This window comes from Silurus aristotelis (genome assembly GCF_946808225.1).
Source record: "Silurus aristotelis genome assembly, chromosome: 27".
Lineage (NCBI taxonomy): Eukaryota > Metazoa > Chordata > Actinopteri > Siluriformes > Siluridae > Silurus > Silurus aristotelis.
Genome location: NC_139600.1, coordinates 9,005,319 through 9,027,340, shown reverse-complemented (window position 1 = coordinate 9,027,340; position 22,022 = coordinate 9,005,319). Strand labels below are relative to the sequence as shown.

The following is a 22,022-nucleotide window of genomic DNA, read 5'->3' as shown; positions in this document are numbered from 1 at the left end:
GAGTGAATTGAGAGTAAACACAAATATCGATAAGCGAATGAACAAGACAAATTGGAGAAAGTGCCAAGAAAGAGAGATAGAAAGAGGGAAAGAAAGACTGAGGGAGAATATTGGAGGCAGTCAGGCCTGAAATCAGGTCAGATTGTTCATGAGCAAACTTTTGGAGTGCGTGTGTATCTTGCTAACAAAATATGGCAAGAGTTTGGGTCAAAATGTAATCAGAGGCCACGCCTCTTTTTCTTGTGATTGACAGTACTGCTATTACAAACACAGAGGCCACGCCTCTTTGACAGACCACAGCCATGCCTGCATGGGATTCGTTTCTGCAACTTTCCGCTATGAAATCCTCAATCATTACGCATTCGTTCGAGCCTTTCTGTCTCGCGACAATCCGCTTCCGTCTCCTTCCGCTTGTCGCCGCGACAGTAATGACAGGAGAGGATATCGGCTCCATTGGCTCACACTGCGCCTTTTGTTAGCACCATTGAGAGATTTGACAGAAGTTTGGAACAGAATTAAGAGCCTAGCATCTCACACAAGAGGCTCACGCAGCGCTCGAGTCAATAGCTGTTTTCTGACTAAGACGCTAGACTGCTCTCGGGTTTGCTCCGTGTTCATGTGACGCGACAGTATCGTATCGTATCGTATCGTTTCACGTCTCAAGCAGAGCCTCCACTAGTTTAGCGGGTGTGTTTGGGCTTGAGAGCCTTCCCTCATTTGTTTACAGAGGCAGACCAAATGGGGATTTGCATAGCGACAATCGTCCTATCGCACGTTTTTTTCTCGGAAGCTAATTTCCTCCGCCGTGTGGCAGCCGCTCGTAAAGAAAGAACAGATCTCGCAACAATGGCTTTTTTTTTTTTTCTCTTTCCCTCAGCTGAGACAAAAGGGGACGATGAAAGGCAATACATCATAACGCAGCACGGCAGTGTAATTCCAAACAAGACAGAGTTCATTAATTCCGCAGAGCGCTAGCTACGCTCACCAGGCTGTCAGGAAGGAAGCAGTCACTGCCAAGACAAAAAATAAAAATACGAGTAATCTTAAGCGCGCAGACGACTAAATGTAGACGCCATTGATCTGCCTTGCGCTCGTTCTCATCTATTGTTTTCCTCACAAAATGGCTGTCATTTATGAACAGCGAGAGGCACGCTTGCTCAAAAAGGGATGTCATTGTATCATTGTTGTGCTCTTCCTGAGCATGTTGTGTGTTTTTTTTCCAATTCGCTTTTTACGCCCGCTCTCTATCCTCATTCAGGTAATGCGCCAAGGCGGCCATTTTGGCTCAGCGTGTGCGCCGTTATACAGAGCCGAGCGTGATTAGCCTGAGTTTAGCACTGTGGCAGAGCCATAATGAAACGCTCCATTAGGGAGAAAGGAAAGGTAATTATGCAGTGTCAGATTGAGGAGACGCAGTCGTAGCTCTTTCTCACACACACATACGCTGCTCAGGAGTGTGTCCTACACGCAGGCTGGCTAAGCCCGAATAGCTCAGTGTGTCCTCATTTTATCCAAATGCTATTTTAGCACCCAGCGATGCAGTGTGTTGGAGGGGTAAACATACTAGATGAAAGGTTTATTTATTTGTTTGTTATTGTTGTCACATTAAAAAAAATGCTAGTTGTTACATCACTTATATTTCTAAAATGTAGTATAATAGAAAATATCGATCTTGTAGGTAGCTAGCACAGTATCAGATGTGTATTTGTGCTAGACAGGAGCGAGAACGCCGCTAGCAAAGAAAGAACTAGCATTGTTAAACAAAACATCACTAGAAATGATTAAAATGAAAAATAATACTGATCACCGATCTACTTTAGTCGTTATATTCATGTTATATTTACTGTCTATACAGGAAACTTTAAACAGCACACAAATGACAAAAAAAGTGTTCTATGGTATAATATCTTGGATTGATGCAACGTTGGCGTATAAAATGTGGACAGAGTTAGCATTACAGATTGTTTAAATGATTTGTATAATGTATGCCTGATCTTTGTTTTACCAGTCAAAAATGTAAGCACAATTTCTTTCCTATTCGTGTTTTTTTTTTTTTTTTTTGTCCTTTACAGCTACGATTGTAGTAAAAGGCACCAAATGTGTGCGTAGGTAAAAGTAGACAAATATCGCGCATTTGTTCAAAAAATGCTCCACACACACACAGACACACACACACACACACACAGACACACACACACACACACACACACACACACACACACACACACATTGCCTGCAGTAGAGATGAAAGTTAATCTCCCTACTCTCTGCCCTATAAATAAAAGACATGTTACCTAAACGCTGTGATGAATCAGTAACCAATGCTCTCTCTCTCTCTCTCTTTCTCTCTCTCTCTCTCTCTCTCTCTCTCTCTCTCTCTCTCTCTCTCTCTCTCTCTCTCTCTTTCTCTCTGTCTTTTCTGGAAGAATCATTTCCGTCCATCCCAGAGTCTCATTCTACCATTTATTATTGAGCTAGCAGATGAGCTATTTCCTCTCTCTGCTGTTTATACTTTATGAATACGATCGCTTCGAGGACGGAAAGCGAACGCGCTCATCTCATCTTCAGAGACAAAATCTCATGTGATACCTGGCAATAAGGCTCAACTGTGCAGGTGTATGCTAGTCTCTGTGTGTGTGTGTGTGTGTGTGTGTGTGTGTGTGTGTGTGTGTGTGTGTGTGTGTGTGTGTGTGTGGCAGTATTTGGCAGGGTCTGAGCAGTTCGGAGCGTGACTTGGCGCTATCAGAGCACGGAGCTCATGGGAGATTTGATTTGATCCGCAGACAGATGTCTTTTTGGTCGAGATTCTCACTGCGTCTCGAATCCGCTCGTGTTTCAGAGCCATTTATCAAGATGTACTGACTCTAATGAGATGATGAAAACTGGGTTATGTGCAGTTCAGGACGGTGTCAGGATGCCAATTTACAGCTGTATAAACACTCAGTCCTGCCCCGGTTCCCACACTGGAAGATCCTATTTCCTTTTCACTAGATGTCTTTTAAAGTCCAATTCAGACACCCCATGTTAGTTTTTTGCTTTTTAGATTTTTTTTTTTTCTTTTTTCTACATTTATTCCTCTTTCCATAACAATGGCACAAACATGAACTTTGTAAACATAGCAGTGTAGTTAGCTAGTATTACGTGATTGTGGCTGTTCGGTTTCACAGCACTCGTCGTTTTTCTATCCTTAGTCAATAAAATGGGCTCAAGATGAAGTCTCATTCACATGGCAGTTGCACCATGGCTAGCTAGTATGTGCATGAGGGAAAATATAAATTCAACCAAATTGTGTGTGCAACACTATGATCTATCTAGAAACGTACGTTTTGGTACATTGAAACATTCTTACAGAAGGTGAGAGCCGCTATTAAGCGGATTTAGAGTGGACCAGATGACATACCAGTAGAAATGTGGAGATGTTAAGGAGAGATTGAAGCCGAGTTTTTAACCAGATTGTTCAACAAGATTCTGGAAGGTGAGAGGATGCCTGAGGAATGTAGAAGGAGTGTGCTGGTACCGATCTTTAAGAATAAGTGAGATGTGCAGACCTGCAGTAACTACAGGGGAATAAAGTTGATCAGTTACACCATGAAGTTATGGGAAAGAGTAGTGGAAGCCAGACTGAGAGAAGAGGTGACCATCTGTGAGCAACAGTATGGTTTCATGCAGAGGAAGAGCACCACAGAAGCATTTTTTGCTTTGAGAATGTTGATAGAGAAGTATAGAGAAGGTCAGAAGGAGTTGCATTGTGTGTTGGTGGATTTAGAGAAAGCGTACGACAGGGTGCTGAGAGAGAAGTTGTGGTATTTTATGAGAAAGTCAGGTGTGGCAGAGAAGTATGTGAGGGTGGTGCAGGACATGTATGAGGACAGTGTGACAGCGGTGGAGTGTGCAGTGGGAACAACAGACTGGTTCAAGGTGGAGGTTGGACTGCATCAAGGATCGGGTCTAAACTCTTTCCTGTTTGCAGTGGTGATGGACTGGTTGACGGACGAGGTCAGACAGGAGTCTCCATGGACTATGATGTTTGCGGATGATATTGTGATTTGGCTGGAGAGGTAAAGGTACGCGCTGGAGAGAAGGGGAATGAAAGTCAGTAGGAGTAAGAGTGTGAATGGGTGGGAGTGCAGTGGATTGGTTGGGTTGCAGGGAGAAAAGGTGGAGAAGGTGGAGGAGTTCAGGTATCTGGGGTCAACAGTGCAAAGTTATGGGGAGAGTATGTTAGAGAAGTGAAGAAAAGAGTGCAGGCAGGGTGGAGTGGGTGGAGAAGAGTGATAGCAGGAGTGATTTGTGATAGAAGAGTATCTGCAAGAGTGAAAGGTAAAAAGTTTATAGGACTGTGGTGAGACCTGAAATGTTGTATGGTTTAGAGACAGTGGCATTGAGTAAAAGACAGGAGGTGGAGCTGGAGGTAGCAGAGCTGAAGATGTTGAGGTTTTTGTTGGGAGTGACGAGGGTGGACAGGATTAGAAATAAGTTTATTAGAGGGGCAGCGCATGTAGGACGTTTTGTGGACAAAGTGAGAGAGGCCTGATTGAGATAGTTTGGACATGTGCAGAGGAGGGACATGGGGTATATTGGTAGGAGAATGCTGAGGATGGAGGCACCAGGAAGAAGGAAAAAAAGAAGATCAAGGAGGAGGTTTATGGATGTGGTGAGGGAAGACATGCAGGTAGTTGGGTTAAAAAAGGCAGATGTAGAGGACAGGGGGGGTATGATCCGCTGTGGCAACCCCTAATGGGAGCAGCCGAAAGAAGAAGAAGACGTGTTGGTACATTATTAAAACATGACTCCATATTATATATTGAGATAAGCACTAAGTCAGCATTTTCTCCTTGTTAAATAGATTTGAACTTCTTAAAGAAATGACTTTTACTAACATGAAAATCTTTTTTTATGGAAAGAGTAGAAACATGACCTTGTCTAAATGCAGCAGTATTATAGGTAGGCTATATAAATACAAATATTGGGACACATCTCTATATTATATAACTGAGGTGTTTTAATCAGACCCTTTGCCACAGGAATATACATTTCAAGCACCTAGCATTCTGCATTTATCAACATTTGTGGAAAAGATAGGGTGGTTCTAAAGAACTCATTTATTCCAAGCATAGTACTGTGATTAGAGGTGGTATCAAAAAGTTTTGAGACTAGCTTTGTTTACAAGAAATTACTCTATATATCTATGTTTACACACTTCTTCTTCTTCTTCTTCTTTCGGCTGCTCCCATTAGGGGTCGCCACAGCGGATCATCCGTCTCCATACCACCCTGTCCTCAACATCTGCCTCTTTCACACCAACTACCTGCATGTCTTCCCTCACCACATCCACGAACCTCCTCCTTGGCCTTCCTCTTCTCCTCCTACCTGGTGGCTCCATCCCCAGCACTCCTCCACCAATATAATTCATGTCCCTCCTCTGCACATGTCCAAACCATCTCAATCTCGCCTCCCTCACCTTGTCACCAAAACATCCTACATGCGCTGTCCCTCTAATAAACTCATTTCTAATCTTGTCCATCCTCGTCACTCCCAACAAAAACCTCAACATCTTCAGCTCTGCTACCTTCAGCTCCACCTCCTGTCTTTTACTCAATGCCACTGTTTTTAATCCATACAACATCGCAGTTCTCACCACAGTCCTATAAACTTTCCCTTTCATTCTTGCAGATACCCTAATATCACAAATCACTCCTGTCACTCTTCTCCACCCACTCCACCCTGCCTGTACTCTTTTCTTTACTTCTCTAACACACTCTCCATTACTTTGCACTGTTGCCTATGTTTACACACTATCACATTCAAAATAGCATCAGTCTGTGCTCCCTGTGACTGTGCATGCAGCCTTGTGCTGCCACCTGCTGGCGTGCTAAAAAAAAATAGTCTTAAAATTTTTTGATACAACCTCGTAGAATACCACTTTTGGGAAATTTCAACCCAGATATATTCTCCACAGTCACCTGTAACTGGTATTATTGGAACGTTGAAGCGCTTAGAAACAGCAGTATCTCAGCCATGTCTGGATTTAGAGGTTTCCTGAAGAATATCACCTGCCTAAGTGCATTGTTCCAACTTTGAGGTTTAGTGGGGGAGGGATAATCATATGGGGCATTCAGGGGTTGGGTTCTACACCATACTTCCAGTGAAGGAAAATCTTTATGATTCAGCATTGCATTTTAGATGATGCTTTTTGTCCAAGTTTGCAGAAAGCCCTCTATTCAAGCATTAATGGCTTGAATAAAGCCCTGACATCAACCCCATCACAGACCTTTGAGTTGAACTGCAATGGATATTGAAAAATAAGACATTTCCAACATGAGTGCCTGACCTCGCTGGATGACGGAGCAAAAATTCCCACAGAAACACTCAAAAATGCTGTGAAAAGCCTTCCCTGAAGTGTAGAATCTGTTAATGTGGCAAAGTGGGGACCAACTCTATGCTAATGTCTACGTATTTGGAATGTGATGTCATTGTAATTCCTGTGAGTGTGGAAGATCTATCCAGGCTCATTGCTCACTATGTTTCATCACACCATTAGCGTTTTGTAGCTATACACGTAGGCATACCTTTAAAAATGTACTTATATAACTTAGACAGCATGCTAACAACATAACATCATTCAAATTTTACCCTATATATTCTGACACAACAAAGAATACACACATATCTGTCTTATACTCATTTGGACTTTTTTTTTTTCTTTCCTTTCATTAGATGGCATTTAGCTAAGAGGGTCTCACACCCAATTAGCATGGGGCTAACCAGTGGCATTTTAATTAGTGTTTAGAGAGTTTAGCATTTCTGCAAAAGCTGACACTTTCTCTGAAATTAAAACAGGCGTGACTAAGAATATGCGATGACCTGCTATTCTAGATAGTACCTGTGTGTGTGTGTGTGTGTGTGTGTGTGTGTGTGTGTGTGTGTGTGTGTGTGTGTGTGTGTGTGTGTGTGTGTGTTTAGCATGGGGCTTTGTGCATTGGTTTTATGCATGTGTGGCTTTTATGCGTGTGTTTATATACACACTGTAAGTGTCATAGCACATTATGTGCTTTTTGTACATTTAGTCCCCACTAATAACTTCCACTCTTCTGGGAAGGTGTTCCACTAGATTTTGGAGTGTGCTTATGGAGATTTAAGCTCATCCAGACAACAGTGTGTTAGTAAAGGCAGGTACTGATGTAGGAGTGTGAGGAGGTCTGGGGTGCAGTCAGTGTTCCAATTCATCCCAAAGGTGTTCAATAGGGTTGAGAGTAAGAGCTCTGTAACAGGAGATCTTCTACGCCAACCCATGTAACGCAGATCTTCATGGAGTTTACTATGTGCACAGGGGTTTTGTCATGCTGGAACATGTTTGGGTCTCCTAATTCAAGGGAAAATTTTATGCAACTGAATCCAAAGACGCAACATACAATTGTGCCTTCAGCTTTGCGATTACAGTTTGGGAAAGAACAACATATGGCTGGGGAAGTCAGGTTTTGCAATCATTTTGTCTTTATAGTGTATCATCAGCTCTGTTATAGCAGCATTCAGACAATTGTCATGTTTGGGTTTTAACACACTTAAAAATATAAATAGACAGCAAAGAAAGAAATTTGAAGTGAAAAATTTGTATGGTGGCCATTTTGAACTGTTCCAGTTACACACATCGAGCTTTGGTTTAGGCATTTTATTGCCGTAGCATTCGATTTGAGGAAATGTCCTATCAGCAGAGAGTGAAATGCAATGTGGGCCACACTGCTTTGTTATTGTGACCCATTGACTTGTGAATTCAGATTATCAAACTGATAGTGAGGCAAATTGAAATGTTACAAATGGTAAATATATATAAAATATATATATATATATATATATATATATATATATATATATATATATATATATATATATATATATATATATATATATATATATATATATATTTTATTTTTTTTTTATATTTTTATTTAAGTGAACCGTCATTTTCGTCAATAAACCTCTTTCTTCATGTTTAGTCTGACTTCTGCTTTTATAGTTAAAAGTCAGAAGTCTTTCCCTCACTTTCTCTCTGTCTCTCTCCTTCTGAAGTCAGATTATTCATCCTCCCACGGGCTGCTGCGGGGTGGGGGGAGATGTCACAATGCCAGGAATGCACTCTAATGTGTGTGTGTGTGTGTGTGTGTGTGTGTGTGTGTGTGTGTGTGTGTGTGTGTGTGTGTGTGTGTTTTCATTCGTCACATGTCATACTCCCACCTCCACTGTCATTTAGTGCCATGCCTGAGACTGTTGTCACCTACTGATGAGCACGCAAACACACACACACACACACACACACACACACACACACACACACACACACACACACACACACACAGTGCAGCAGGACTCAATTCTTGAATCTGAAGCCGGTTTATTCTGAGCTGGATGGAATGAATGGAATCAGTGGGAGAGGCAGGGTTGCCAAATAGAGGTTAGATCCACATACAGTGTGTATAAAATAGTTTACACACACGATACATCAGCGTTGCACGAATGCCTCATAAACGTGCTTGGGGGTGTTGCTGTATTCAGAAAGTGCATCTTCTTGGTTTCAGTTAAGCCACGGTCCTCAAAGAGCTTCTATCTATCGAGCAAGAGAGGGGTTTAAAGGAATTTCCAGAACATTAGATGTGGCATGAAACACCATAAAGGCAGATCGAACGGAGAACCGCTTTGACATCACCATAGAACTCTCTATCGTTTAAAAAAAAGACAAAACCTTCCACCTACAGCAACATTAAAGGCACTGCAGGGATATCTGACAGTACTGATTACACTCAGCGTGACTACAACCTGTCATATTCTTCACACTCCTGAACTACGGGGTCTGGTAGCTAAACTGAACTCCCTTTTTAGTCACGTATTCCTTCCCTCTTTCCCTTCTTCTCAGCGATCTTTTGGCTAGCTGTCACGCATCGAGCAGAGTTGTCCAGTTTTGCCACTAGCAAGCTGTTAGCACCATAGAAACCAATTTTGCCCAGTAACCTTGGCTACAGTTGATGGACTCTGAGGCGAGCGCTTGACCTCTGAGTCGGGGGCAGGAGAGCAAGGAAGAACTGTCTACCCGTTAGCAAAGAACGATTAGCATTGGAAGCAGACGCGTTTTTTACACAAGTTCGGTTGATTTAATTTGGAGAAATAAATAGAGAATCAGCATTCACGTCTCACGTAACTCTCATAATGCAGACGTTTTATCATGATCGCACATATTGTTACTGCTTATACTGCTGAACATCAGATTTATGAATTAGTAGTCATTTTTTATGTATACCACGATTTAAAAGGTTCAGCATCAGTTTGAGCATCTGGGTTCAGGTTGGTTAGTTAGGTTGGATTCCACCTCATGAAGCTTTAAAAAAGAAGATGCCGACCCCAAAAGGATCACGAGGCATTCCAAGATTCCGGACACTGGACTTTAAATATAAACGACCTCTTTATCATTACTCAAAATAACATACTACATATGATGTATGATGTTTCTTCATCATTGAACATTTAAAGGTTCTGACATGGAGGAGTTGGTGTTGAATCTTTAAGGATCTCAGATGTTGAGGTGCTCAGGAGCACCTGGTTCCACAACTTCAACTGACTGTATTTGACTGTAGAAAGGACATCACTTATAATCGCACACTCCTGTGATTTCTCACTCTCCGGTGTTTGTAATGTTTTAATGATTTATAATCACACTCTTGGTGTCACCCAGATGAGGATGAGTTTGTCTGGTTCCTCTCAGGGTTTCTTTCATTCTTTCATTCTTTCCTTGCCACAGTCGTGAAGTAAATTTCGTTCTATAATTCTTACATTCTGTAAAGCTGATTTGAGACAACGTCCATTGTTAAAAGCACTATAGAAATAAACTTGAATTCTATTGAGTTTATGAAAGATTAAGGATTCATTCATAGCTACATTTACCTTGTATAATTAATTCCTGGCTTTGGAAAGTGTGAGGAGACCATCACCACAGTGCTGTCGTTACTTTTACAAAGAGTTTTTCCAAGGAATGTCTCCTTAGCTCCTTGGCAAAGTCCTGATAAAGACAAGATGGTTCAAGGTCTATTTTATGGCAACAGTTCCATAGCAGTGATTGGATGGCTATGAAAAAGGGCGGGGCTTAGTATGAATCAAATGCATAAAGATACCTTTGATCATTTTAAGTTTTTATTTGTTTGTGTGTGTGTGTGTGTATGTGTGTGTGTGTGTGTGTGTGTGTGTGTGTGTGTGTGTGTGTGTGTGTGTGTGTGGTTTTTGATAGTAAGCTGACTTAGAGAGAGGCTTTATGTAATTCTCATCAAACTAGAGACCAGAGCTTAGCCAGGCTTCACTCTATCTAACACACACACACACACACACACACACACACACACACACACACACACACACACACACACACACGTTTACATGCCATGTAGCCATATACCAGAGACCCTGTATTTTGGAAAATGGTATGTTTATTTCTTTTTTTTAATTAATTAATTAATTAATTAATTTTATTTTATTTATTTATTAGGTGGTCACTTGATCTTGACCATTTTAGTTTGCTTGACCTTTTTTCCCTTTGACCTATAAATATCACCATTGTTACTTTGTCTTGTGTATTTTATTTTTCATTCGACTATCTTCTATCTTTCTATCTAAAATTAGTGGTGTAATCTGATTCTTTATGCAGTAAAGGATCCAATGCTGCATCTTTGCATGAACAGCAGATAAAAATCACACCAGACACATATCCAATCTTCCTTTAATTAATTAAGTAAGTGTGTGTGTGTGTGTGTGTGTGTGTGTGTGTGTGTGTGTGTGTGTGTGTGTGTGTGTGTGTGTTGTATAGTGCAGGATATCTCTGTAAAAAAATAAAGAATGATATGCAAGACACAAAACCCAGTGTGGATTTAATTTAGTCCAGGATGCAAATGTAAAAACAGTTTGTGTGTGTGTGTGTGTGTGTGTGTGCGTGTGTGTGTGTGTGTGTGTGTGTGTGTGTGTGTGTGTGTGTGTGTGTGTGTGGTATCACAGAAGGGAGCAGAACAACCAACTCTCACTGGCGTGTGTGACATCACACAAAAGTGCACAACCGTGTGCCAACAATTACTTCCGTACGCACGCGCGCGCACACACACACACACACACACACACACACACACACACACACACACACACACACAGGTTGTTCTGTTGCTATAATGGGTCATAGCAGGATGGGTCTTGCTTCCTAGGCTCCACCTATCCCTGTTTTTCCTCTCTCTGACTTGTTTCTTCTCTCGCTCTCTACGTCTCTCTCCTCCCCAACTCCTCTTTCCTGTCCCAGTGTTACGCAGTGTACAGATGGCCTTGTTTATCTGAATCAGCATGTGAGGTAGAGGGTAAGGGAAAGAGTGGGAAATAGAGAGAGTTAAAGAGAGAGAAGGGTTATAGTGATAGAGGAAGGCATATATTCACATATGCAAAAAATATAGTAATTCATTCATACATTTCCAATTTTTTTTATACACCTGCATTGTAATGTATACAACCCCGATTAATCTGTACATATCCCGATTAATCTATACATCTCCTGATTAATCTATATATCTCCTGATTTATCAATACATCTGATTAATCTATACCTCTCCTGATTATTCTATGAATCTCCTGATTATTCTATTCAGCTCCCGATTAATCTATACATCTCCTGATTAATCTATACATCTCCTGATTAATCTATACATCTCCTGATTATTCTATGAATCTCCTGATTATTCTATACAGCTCCCGATTAATCTATACATCTCCTGATTAATCTATACATCTCCTGATTAATCTATACATCTCCTGATTTATCTATACATATCCTGATTAATCTATACATCTCCTGATTAATCTATACCTCTCTTGATTATTCTATACATCTCCTGAATATTCTATACAGCTCCCAATTAATCTATACATCTCCTGATTAATCTATACATCTCCCGATTAATCTATACATCTCCTGAATAATCTATACATCTCCTGATTTATCAGTACATCTGATTAATCTATACCTCTCCTGATTATTTTATACATCTCCCGATTAATCTATACATCTCCTGATTATTCTATACATCTCCTGATTATTCTATACATCTCCCGATTAATCTATACATCTCCTGATTATTCTATACATCTCCCGATTAATCTATACATCTCCTGATTATTCTATACATCTCCTGATTATTCTATACATCTCCCGATTAATCTTTACATCTCCTGATTATTCTATACATCTCCCGATTAATCTATACATCTCCTGATTATTCTATACAGCTCCCGATTAATCTATACATCTGCTAATTAATATATACCTCTCCTGTTTATTCTATACATCTGATTAATCTATACATCTCCTGATTAATCAATACATTTGATTAATCTATACATCTCCTAATTAATCTATACCTCTCCTGATTTATCTATACATCTCCCGATTAATCTATACATCTCCCGATTAATCTATACATCTCCTGATTAATCTATACATCTCCTGAATAATCCCCGATTAATCTATACATCTCCCGATTAATCTATACCTCTACTGATTATTCTATATATTTCCTGATTAATCTATACACCTCCTGATTATTCTATACAGCTCCCGATTAATCTATACATCTCCTGATTTATCTATACATCTTACTATTGACCTATACAGCTCCAGATTAATTATATCTATCTATCTATCTATCTATCTATCTATCTATCTATCTATCTATCTATCTATCTATCTATCTATCTATCTATCTATCTATCTATCTATCTATCTATCTATCCTTGTTGATCTGTACATCCCCTGAATAATCCATATGCCCAGATTAATCGATATATTAATTAATAATTACATGTACATTGTAAATATTTTGTCTCTCAAATAATCTATGCATCACTTGAATTGATTTCAATTTGTTTGCCTTTGGATTAATCTATACATTCAGTTAATCAATATCCCCCTAGTCTTTCCGATACGCCTTCCAAATACAAGCTTCATCTCCGGATTAATCTGCTACCTTCAGATAAATTCAGCATGCTCTGCTTTTAATCTATATCTCTTCTGGTTTGTTTAATCTATAGGACCACAGTTACCAAATGTCCCTCCTGATTATAGTCTTTGTCTCATAATAAATTGTAATGTCTTTTAATTCATCCATAAGTGATGCAATTAATCTTCCCTTCGATTCCTCGAGGTTCGTGTCAAGAGCCAAACGCTAACACGAATCGCTCCTGAATTATTACTGAGCGGCAATAAAGTCAACAAACGTGTCAAATCTAATATTTATATTCTTATTGCTCTATTAGAATTTTAAAGCTACGCTAAGCACATTTTAAAAATTTACACGCAGCATTTTATGGCGGTGCTAATGAGAAGCATAAAGCAGCAAAACTAGGTCTCAGTCAGGTCTCGGAGACACCGCGCGTCTGGCTCATCTGTGCCTCGTGCTCAACAAGGGCAGGAATGTCCCGGCTCATCCGTTATAACCGAAGCCCATCCATAACCATTCTGGAGCATTTAACAATTCCCGGGGTGCCAGTGTTGTCTCGCGGAGCTGCGGGATGTTGTCTTTGCTAATCGCTAACCCATAATTCTGTCTCTCTGTCTGTGTGCAGGTTGTGAGAGGTGAATAGGAGACTCGCAGCGTTTGTGCCATCGAGGCTGCTGAAGCACACGTGCCAACCATCACGATGCCAACCCTGCTGCTGCTGCTGCTCGCCTCTTTACTGCTTCTCACACACGCCGAGAGTGAGTCCCCCCATCCATCTCTTCACCAGTCTGTCTGTCAGGGCGCCCACCCGCATGCACACACACACACACACACACACACACACACACACACACACACACACACACACACACACACACACACGCACGCACACAGAGTTCAGTTCTATCCATTTGCAGACAACATGGCGATGTAGGCGTGTCCACATAAGACTACTCTGTCTGCTCATAAACAGTTGATGGATGGTTAATACATGAGGCTCAACCCACACGTGTCTCACTCATAGACACCACATCTGGCTTCCTGTCAGCCAAAAACCTTAATCGCCTTTCTGTCTCGTCCTCCTGAAAGACGACTAGTCAACATCTGTTATCATATTTACAGAATGACTAAGTTAGCGCGCTCCTTCAGTGGTGTGTGAGGAAGGAAAAAAGAGACGTCAAGGGTTAATCCTGCATCCTACCACAGAGGGAATGTTAACGTAGGGCAGGAAGTGACATCACCCACCCGGCGTGGGGCATCTCAGGCAGTTTAACTCGTAAACCTCAGTTATTAGGCATCTCCAAAACGCCGAGCTCTCGCCGAGAAACACGTCCCAGTTGTCTTTATTATTTCACATACAAAACTTTTAAAGCTCGTATTGTCCATCCATCTCTTTCTCTTTATCCTTCTCTCTCTCTCTCTCTCTCTCTCTCTCTCTCTCTCTCTCTCTCTCTCATTCTATCTGTCTCGTCCATTGCACTATTATTTCGGTTTCTGAAATGAGACCTCAGCGGCAGAGGTAAAAACGAGTTTGTCGGATCTCTGTTTTCTTCCTCTCTTTTAACATATTTCATTTATTCTTATTGTCTATTTTTTTTCCTCACACATTCCTCGTCTTCTGTCTCTATCTCGTTATCTCTCTACCCATCATATCTTTTTGCTTAGCAACTCTTTCTCTTTATCAGTCTGTCTCTCTCTCTCTCTCTCTCTCTCTCTCTCTCTCTCTCTCTCTCTCTCTCTCTCTCTCTCTCTCTATCACTGCCCTCTTCTCTCACCTTCTGTCTTTCTCTCTCTCTCTCTCTCTCTCTCTCTCTCTCTCTCTCTCTCTCTCTCTCTCTCTCTCTCTCACCAGCTGTTCATCTCTAAAAAGATTGTTGGCAGCTGTTAGAGGTTAATTATTTTGAGGCCAACACAAAGTAACAGTGTGTGCACGTGTGTGCACTTGTGTGTGTGTGTGTGTGTGTGTGTTTTGGCTACCAGGACCTAGACTCATGGTCACCAGATCCCACCCAGACATGCTGTCATAGTTTCAGCCTTCAGCAGTTGCCAGTTGAAGGCTTCAGTTTAGCGAGCATGTGTTCGCCTGTCCGCGTCCCCCTACACCACCGAACGCTGGACACGCCGACCAGAATGGCGTGATGAAGAAACGAGGGAAAGACAAGGAAGGAGCACGTCAAAATTGCTAGATCCTCACACCTCCGCTACACGTTTTCCCAAAACACCTGACGCTTTAGATGTATACATAAAAAAAAAAAAAAACGTGCGAAATACAATACTGATACAGAAACCTATGCGTGTACTGTATATACATCTCTTTAGAGTAATGACCATTCTCTTAGCTTGTCTTCATCCCAGATAATTTCCTCAATTTCCATCTTCTGAGCAGGATTTTCGTCATCCGACTTGACCCTTTCGCATGAATACAGCATTTCCAGATACAAAGCTGTCAATCAACCGGAAATCTCCAATACCTTCCTCTTTATTCATCCCAGATCAGACATCACATTTCTCTTTTCCGAATTTTAATCCGCTAATTAAAGAGCCATCCGTTTGTTTCAGGCAGGACGCTCACACAGAATGTAACACAGCGTCTAATTGTCTTTGCTTTGTTTAGGTTTATGTCAGTGTTACAAATTAGCAAGTCATGGATGACTCAGCTAAACTAGCATGCTTAGCGACTTTAAGGACCACTGTTGGACCTCAGTACAGAGTTTGTAATTTGTACTATAGCTTTTTATTTTGGGGGGGTGGAAGCTCAGTGGTTAGGGCTCTGTTTTACTGAGCAGAAGGTCGGGGGTTCAAGCCCCAGCATTACCAAGCTGCCACTTGTTTCCTAACATCGCTGGGATATGCAAAGAAATAATTTTCAAAAGTATAAATCACCTTTCTTTTCTTGCAATTTCTTTTTTTTTATACCGGCAGACGCATGAGCTTAAAAATGCGACAATATTTAAGCAGCTGAAGTAGGAACGGATTCCCTGCAGCGCGTATATAAAAAACCCCTCAAATGTCAGTTTTAGTGACGCTGCTGTTAGAGGAATGTGTGTGTAGGAACAGAAAACAGCATTGTAGAATTGCTTCTGTAACACATGCTTTTATTTTTTTACTTCAATTTGGTTTGATGCTGAAGTATCACCAAACACTCAGGAGGAAATCTAAGGGTTGGGAATAATACCGCCATGTAGACTGGTAATACACAAAAGTATTGGGATACCTGACTTTTCCCGCTGACTTTTTGTGTTGTACAATGAATTTGTGACATAATTCCATTCCAGTCCTCATGTACAGAGAAGATATTAAACAAGTGAATATACAGTAGTACATAAAAACAGATTAAAAACAGCACTGAAACACCTCTCTGACTATTTGTTATAAATCGGTGCTCAATATATGTGGCGTACATGCTGTAATCTTTAGCCGGTATAAAAATCCGCCACGCCTCCGTCTTCGGATGTTGCGTAAGACCACTTAGTGCCGCTCTGACATTTCGTAATGGTATTGATATTTCAGTGTAGGTGACTCGCAGTGAACCCGTGTTTAATTCATGTCCTCTCTAATGTAAATGATCGTTACAATTGGATTCAATTTGCATTCGGCTTCCAGGCAGCTTCTGTATTAGCATTCGTTTTTCTTTTCTTTTTTTTTCTTTTTTCCCTGCATTTAGCTTGCCTGAATGCTAATTTTATTTAAATACAATCCATTTCATCCCTCACTAAACACACAGGACAGCCGGCACTCTCTCACACGCTTAGACATACACACGCAGGATGGACTTTTGACTCCTACACGTCGTGTTGACAATGGCAGCGGCGAGGTTAATTCAGAAAGCTTGTTAAAAAAATACAATTAAATGCACGCCTTTCTATTTTGAGCTTTCCTGCGTATGTTTCAATTTTTGTATTGTATTCAATTTTGTTGTTCCGCTAGATTTCGGAGTGATTATGGAGATTTGTGCTCATTCAGGTAAAAGGGTGTTATTAAAGGCAGGTACTGATGTAGGTGAAGTGAGGAGGCCTGGAGTGCAGTCAGTGTTGCAGTTCATCCCAAAGGTGTTCAATAGGGTTGAGTTCAGAGCTCTAGATCAGACCAATCAAAACTTTCCATTCCAAATCATGTGAACCTGTAAATCCAGGGGTATTGTCACGCTGGAACAGATTTGAGAAGAACCACACGTTGCTGGAAAAGTCAGGTGTCCCAATACTTTTGTCTATATAGTGTATGCAGTGTATAGTAGAGTATAGTGTATGTCTCCTTAATAGTAAAAGTGAATGAGCAGCAATATTTTCTTAGGTTAGTGGATAAAGTAAGAGTGTTAGTGACTGCCGTGGGCACTCCATACTCCGATCACGGTGTGTAATTACCACGGTGATGTTCTGCTGCTGTGGAAACAATAGAGGTGTAATTAAGAGTCCCGCTATCAAGAAGATCTGAAAGAAAGACATAGATATAAAGAGCGACAGATTTTAGATACATAATTCTCTCATTTATTTGTTAAACATACTGCACTGTGTGGACAAAAATGTCGGGACAACGTATTTTTCCAGCTGTATGCGGAAACTCACAAAGTTGGAGACACACAGTTGTATTGGGAAGTGGTACGTTTTCCCTTCACTTCAACTAGGAGGCTAAAATCCTGTTCGAGCATGACAATGCCCCGTGCACAAAGCTCTATGAAGATATCGTTTTTATGGGTTGGAGTGGATGATCTTCTGCTTTAGAGCTCTGACTCTTGGGATGAATTGGAACACCGACTGCACCCCAGGTCTTCTTATCTCACCTACATCAAAAAGCACATAAAAATCTTGTGGTCAGGTGTCCGCATATGTATGCCTATATAGTATATATAAGTTTATAACGAATATTCGATAAATAGATAGATAGATAGATAGATAGATAGATAGATAGATAGATAGATAGATAGATAGATAGATAGATAGATAGATAGATAGATAGATATACAGGTGACAGACAGACAGACAGACAGACAGACATATAGATAGATAGATATACACGCAGCAGACAGACAGACAGACAGACAGACAGACAGACAGACAGACAGACAGACAGACAGACAGATAGATAGATAGATAGATAGATAGATAGATAGATAGATAGATAGATAGATAGATCTGTATTCTGTCAAATAGAGATATATTTATTTATTCAAAAGATGATGTTATGCAAACATGACCAAAACAGAAGCAGAATTCAATCCAATCATAAAGGTAAGTGGTTCAAGGGTGCTTATGCTGTTTTTTGTTTTGTTTGCTTTGTTGTGATTATTATTATTATTTTTTTGCCACATCTGAGCTGCCATTTGCATGAGTCAACATTGGCTGACTTAAAATATCAAGGGACATTATAATTTTTGATTCGTTTAATTCATATATGTATGTGATTTCTTTGTATACGTTTAAATAAGATGTGCATTTCCTAATCACAGTGAGTCCAATCTGTAATTGAGTTCTTAGTCACTGTATGTACTCACAACAGAGGGTTGTGTGGTGCTGTACAACCTACCCAGTGCACTTTAATGGTCAATAACACAGTGATATTTTTATTATTTTTATATATGTATTATCACAGCTAGTCACAAAACCGGTGCATGATTTATAAACCATTTTATCAAATGCCTTTTAAGTGCCGCAAAAAAAAAAGAAATGTACCAAAAAAAAATGTTTTTGTATTGGCAGAGTGAAATTTAAGAGAGAGAGGCTGAATTTAAACGAGTAGAAGGTGAATAAACGAGGGCTGGCTAAGAGCAGATGTGGGGACGGCTGAAATTGTGGAGTGATCTTGACCTTTTTTTCGGTACATTCAAAATCAGTCTAATTAGGGAAGCTCTTTACAGCAGTACCTGCTGAGAAGTGATGGTGGAGTACAACCTGAGTTATTCTGTGTGTGTGTGTGTGTGTGTGTGTGTGTGTGTGTGTGTGTGTGTGTGTGTGTGTGTGTGTGTGTGTGTGTGTTTAAGAGAAAGAGCGTGCTAGAGAAGTACTTACAATACATAATATTTGCTTTTGCAACATTGCATTTAAGGCGCAGTAAGACAAAAAAGCTGAAACTGACAGTAGGAGAGATGAAAGAGGTATAGACATTTGAGAGAGAGAGAGTAATAGAGAGAGAGAGAGAGAGAGAGAGAGAGAGAGAGAGAGAGAGAGAGAGAGAGAGAGAGATTATGCAGAAAAAGAAGGTGGCAGATTCACTCCTCCGAGACCAGGACAGTGCCAGATGTTTAGAGTCTGGCCAGCTTACGGTTGGCACACACACGACAGACACACGACACACATGCGCTGGCTTGGCGTAGCCCTGCAGCATATGGTAAAGCAGATCGCAGCTAATGTGCCAGTGTTTGAAGTGATGGCGAAGGTTGCGTAATGATGACTTTTGTGTCTCCGGTCTGTAAAATCATTATTAGAGCCAAACACTGTTAATTCTTTACGCATAATTATGAAAAAAAAAAACATGTGGGTGTTATTTCGAGATGGTGGGCATATGTTCAGTCAAAGGTCTGAATGTAGTTTCTGCGCTCAGATAATCAGCACTGCGTCCTACTGACGAGCGGCAAATTAAAGGAAAATCCACATCAACCGTTGGCAAATTTACAAGCAAAGTAAGTGCTCGTGATTCTCCTAATCTCTTCTTAATCTCTCATATGAGCTTCTCGAGGGAGGCATTAACATCTCTATGCAAATGAACAGTCCGCTCGGCACGCCTGCTCATGAATATTCATACGGGATAGTCCATGTAGCTAATTAACTCTGTGTAGAACAGAGAGCTCACACCAGTCAGAGTCATATGGGCTAATCGAGTCCTTCGGCTACTGTACGCGTCGAAACCCACACACTTTTCTTCTCCTTAACAGCATCAGGAAGGAAGAAGAAGGACGGATAAAGAAACGCATTTTCCTCCTCTGGCGGCAGTAATTTCACACTCGCTGATCTGCTGCCTCTCATTATGTTGCGCGATTTAATTGGCCGAGCTTTACCGACCAATCAAGCGTGAGCGTTCGAGAGCAGAGAGACTGCAGTTTTGCCATTAGGTCCCATTAGGGAGTCCCACCAACGATCACAAACACTCATAAACAAACAAGATACAGAGTTTTGTTGGGCTTGCAGCACTTTTTGAATTTTTGCTTGATCAATTTTGACAAAAGATAAAAAAAAAAAAAGGCGGATTTTTGGAAAAACTGTTTTCGCTATCGGCATACGATAACGTAATTGTCTTCACAATATACAGTGTTATTATATCACTTCAACCAAATACCCCTTAATAATCCATGTGCTCAACTGCTTCATGTCTCTAAAACCAAGCACAGCACAAAGACCTTTAATGTGTCTCTGTTGTTAGTGTTGAACATGAACACTTGTTGGAAATGAAGTTTCGTTCTTCCTGTACTTTCATTCAAAACGGAAACGTATACAAAGAGCTCCAAATTTGGATTAGTAACCACGCTTTGATCTGAAATGAAGCAGAAATCTTATAATGCAAACGAAACCAACCTTAAAATATTAAAGCCATTAAAACTTTACACACATTTTTTGACAGCTGTTTCACCGTATGCTTCTGAGGTCAGGGGTCCATTTAGTTTTGCTAGACGACTTCGGATTAAACAAAAAAACTAACGCCAAAGAAAACAAAAAGACAGAAATAGATACATTTGCATTATCAACCATTAGTAATAATAATAAAAAAAAATTGAAGTATGAATAGTTTCTATGCAATAAAGCTGCCGCGAGAGACGGAGTTCGGCACAGTTCATTTTAGTTCATCTTTATTTGTTATCTGAAGGCAATTTGGTTGCAGCATACAATATCACATAAGATGTATGACAACTCAAACACATAATACAAAACACACAATTTCTCCCGGAGGTATTTACCTTAAAATTTAAAACTTTACAGGTGAGGAAAATAAATTAATGTCTAAAACGCTTTGTTTTACCACTAGGAGTTCTATACTGAATCCCAGAAGGGAGAAGGTAAAGCTCATGACACATAGCGTTGGAAAAAATGGTCTTACAAAATGCCATGGGCTGTACCCAAAAACCTGTCTGTGATGTACAGTATGTGGACCATAGTCATCTGCTTTATCCCTGTAACTTTACTTCCCTGGTTAAGTTTTCTCCAAATGAAATGACCTTAGTTTCTGCAAGCAATACAGTCTTTGCTGCCCCCTCTAACACAAATCACCTGTATATGGAGTAAAAGACATTTTATTATCCAAAACACCACCCAAATACTGTTCAAAACCTTCTCTAGGCCATCGCACTGCACTCCTCATACCGACATCTCCGATTGTCCAATCTGCAGGAATATCGATCACGCTCTAATGAAATTGTTTACTTTGTGCTAGATTTGGATTAATAACTGCACGCCTACACCCCACTGACATTTCATCGTCCACACAGAGGCGGCACCCATAATTCTGACACGAGGCATACTTCATTCAGAGCAGGGGTCCCCGAAATAACCCCTGCAGACCGAATATGCCCCTCCCCATTCAGAACGAACAATGGCAGAGACATATTTTGAAAATGTATTTTTATATATATATTTTTTTTTTTTGTGAATATATATATAAATATATATAGTGTGGAAAATAAGTATTTGAACACCCTGCTATTTTGCAAGTTCTCCCACTTAGAAATCATGAAGGGGTCTGAAATTGTCATCGTAGGTGCATGTCCACTGTGAGAGACAATCTAAAACAAAAATACAGAAATCACAATATATGATTTTTAAACTATTTATTTGTATGATACAGCTGCAAATAAGTATTTGAACACCTGTCTATCAGCTAGAATTCTGACCCTCAAAGACCTGTTAGTCTGCCTTTAAAATGTCCACCTCCACTACATTTATTATCCTAAATTAGATGCACCTGTTTGAGGTCGTTAGCTGCATAAAGACACCTGTCCACCCCATACAATCAGTAAGAATCCAACTACTAACATGGCCAAGACCAAAGAGCTGTCCAAAACCACTAGAGACAAAATTGTACACCTCCACAAGG

At 40.5% G+C, this 22,022-nt stretch overlaps 1 protein-coding gene across 25 annotated transcripts in view; it reads left to right on the top strand.

The window, feature by feature from the left end:
* Positions 1-22,022, top strand: part of LOC310721142 (receptor-type tyrosine-protein phosphatase delta) — a 458,849-nt gene that overhangs the window by 308,328 nt on the left and 128,499 nt on the right. For all 25 annotated transcript variants that reach the window (XM_083532456.1, XM_083532475.1, XM_083532454.1 and 22 more), the window contains one exon: positions 13,633-13,765. In XM_083532456.1, the coding sequence (XP_083388582.1) occupies positions 13,708-13,765 (58 nt within the window). In that variant the 5' untranslated portion in view covers positions 13,633-13,707. The remainder of the gene's footprint in view (positions 1-13,632; positions 13,766-22,022) is intronic.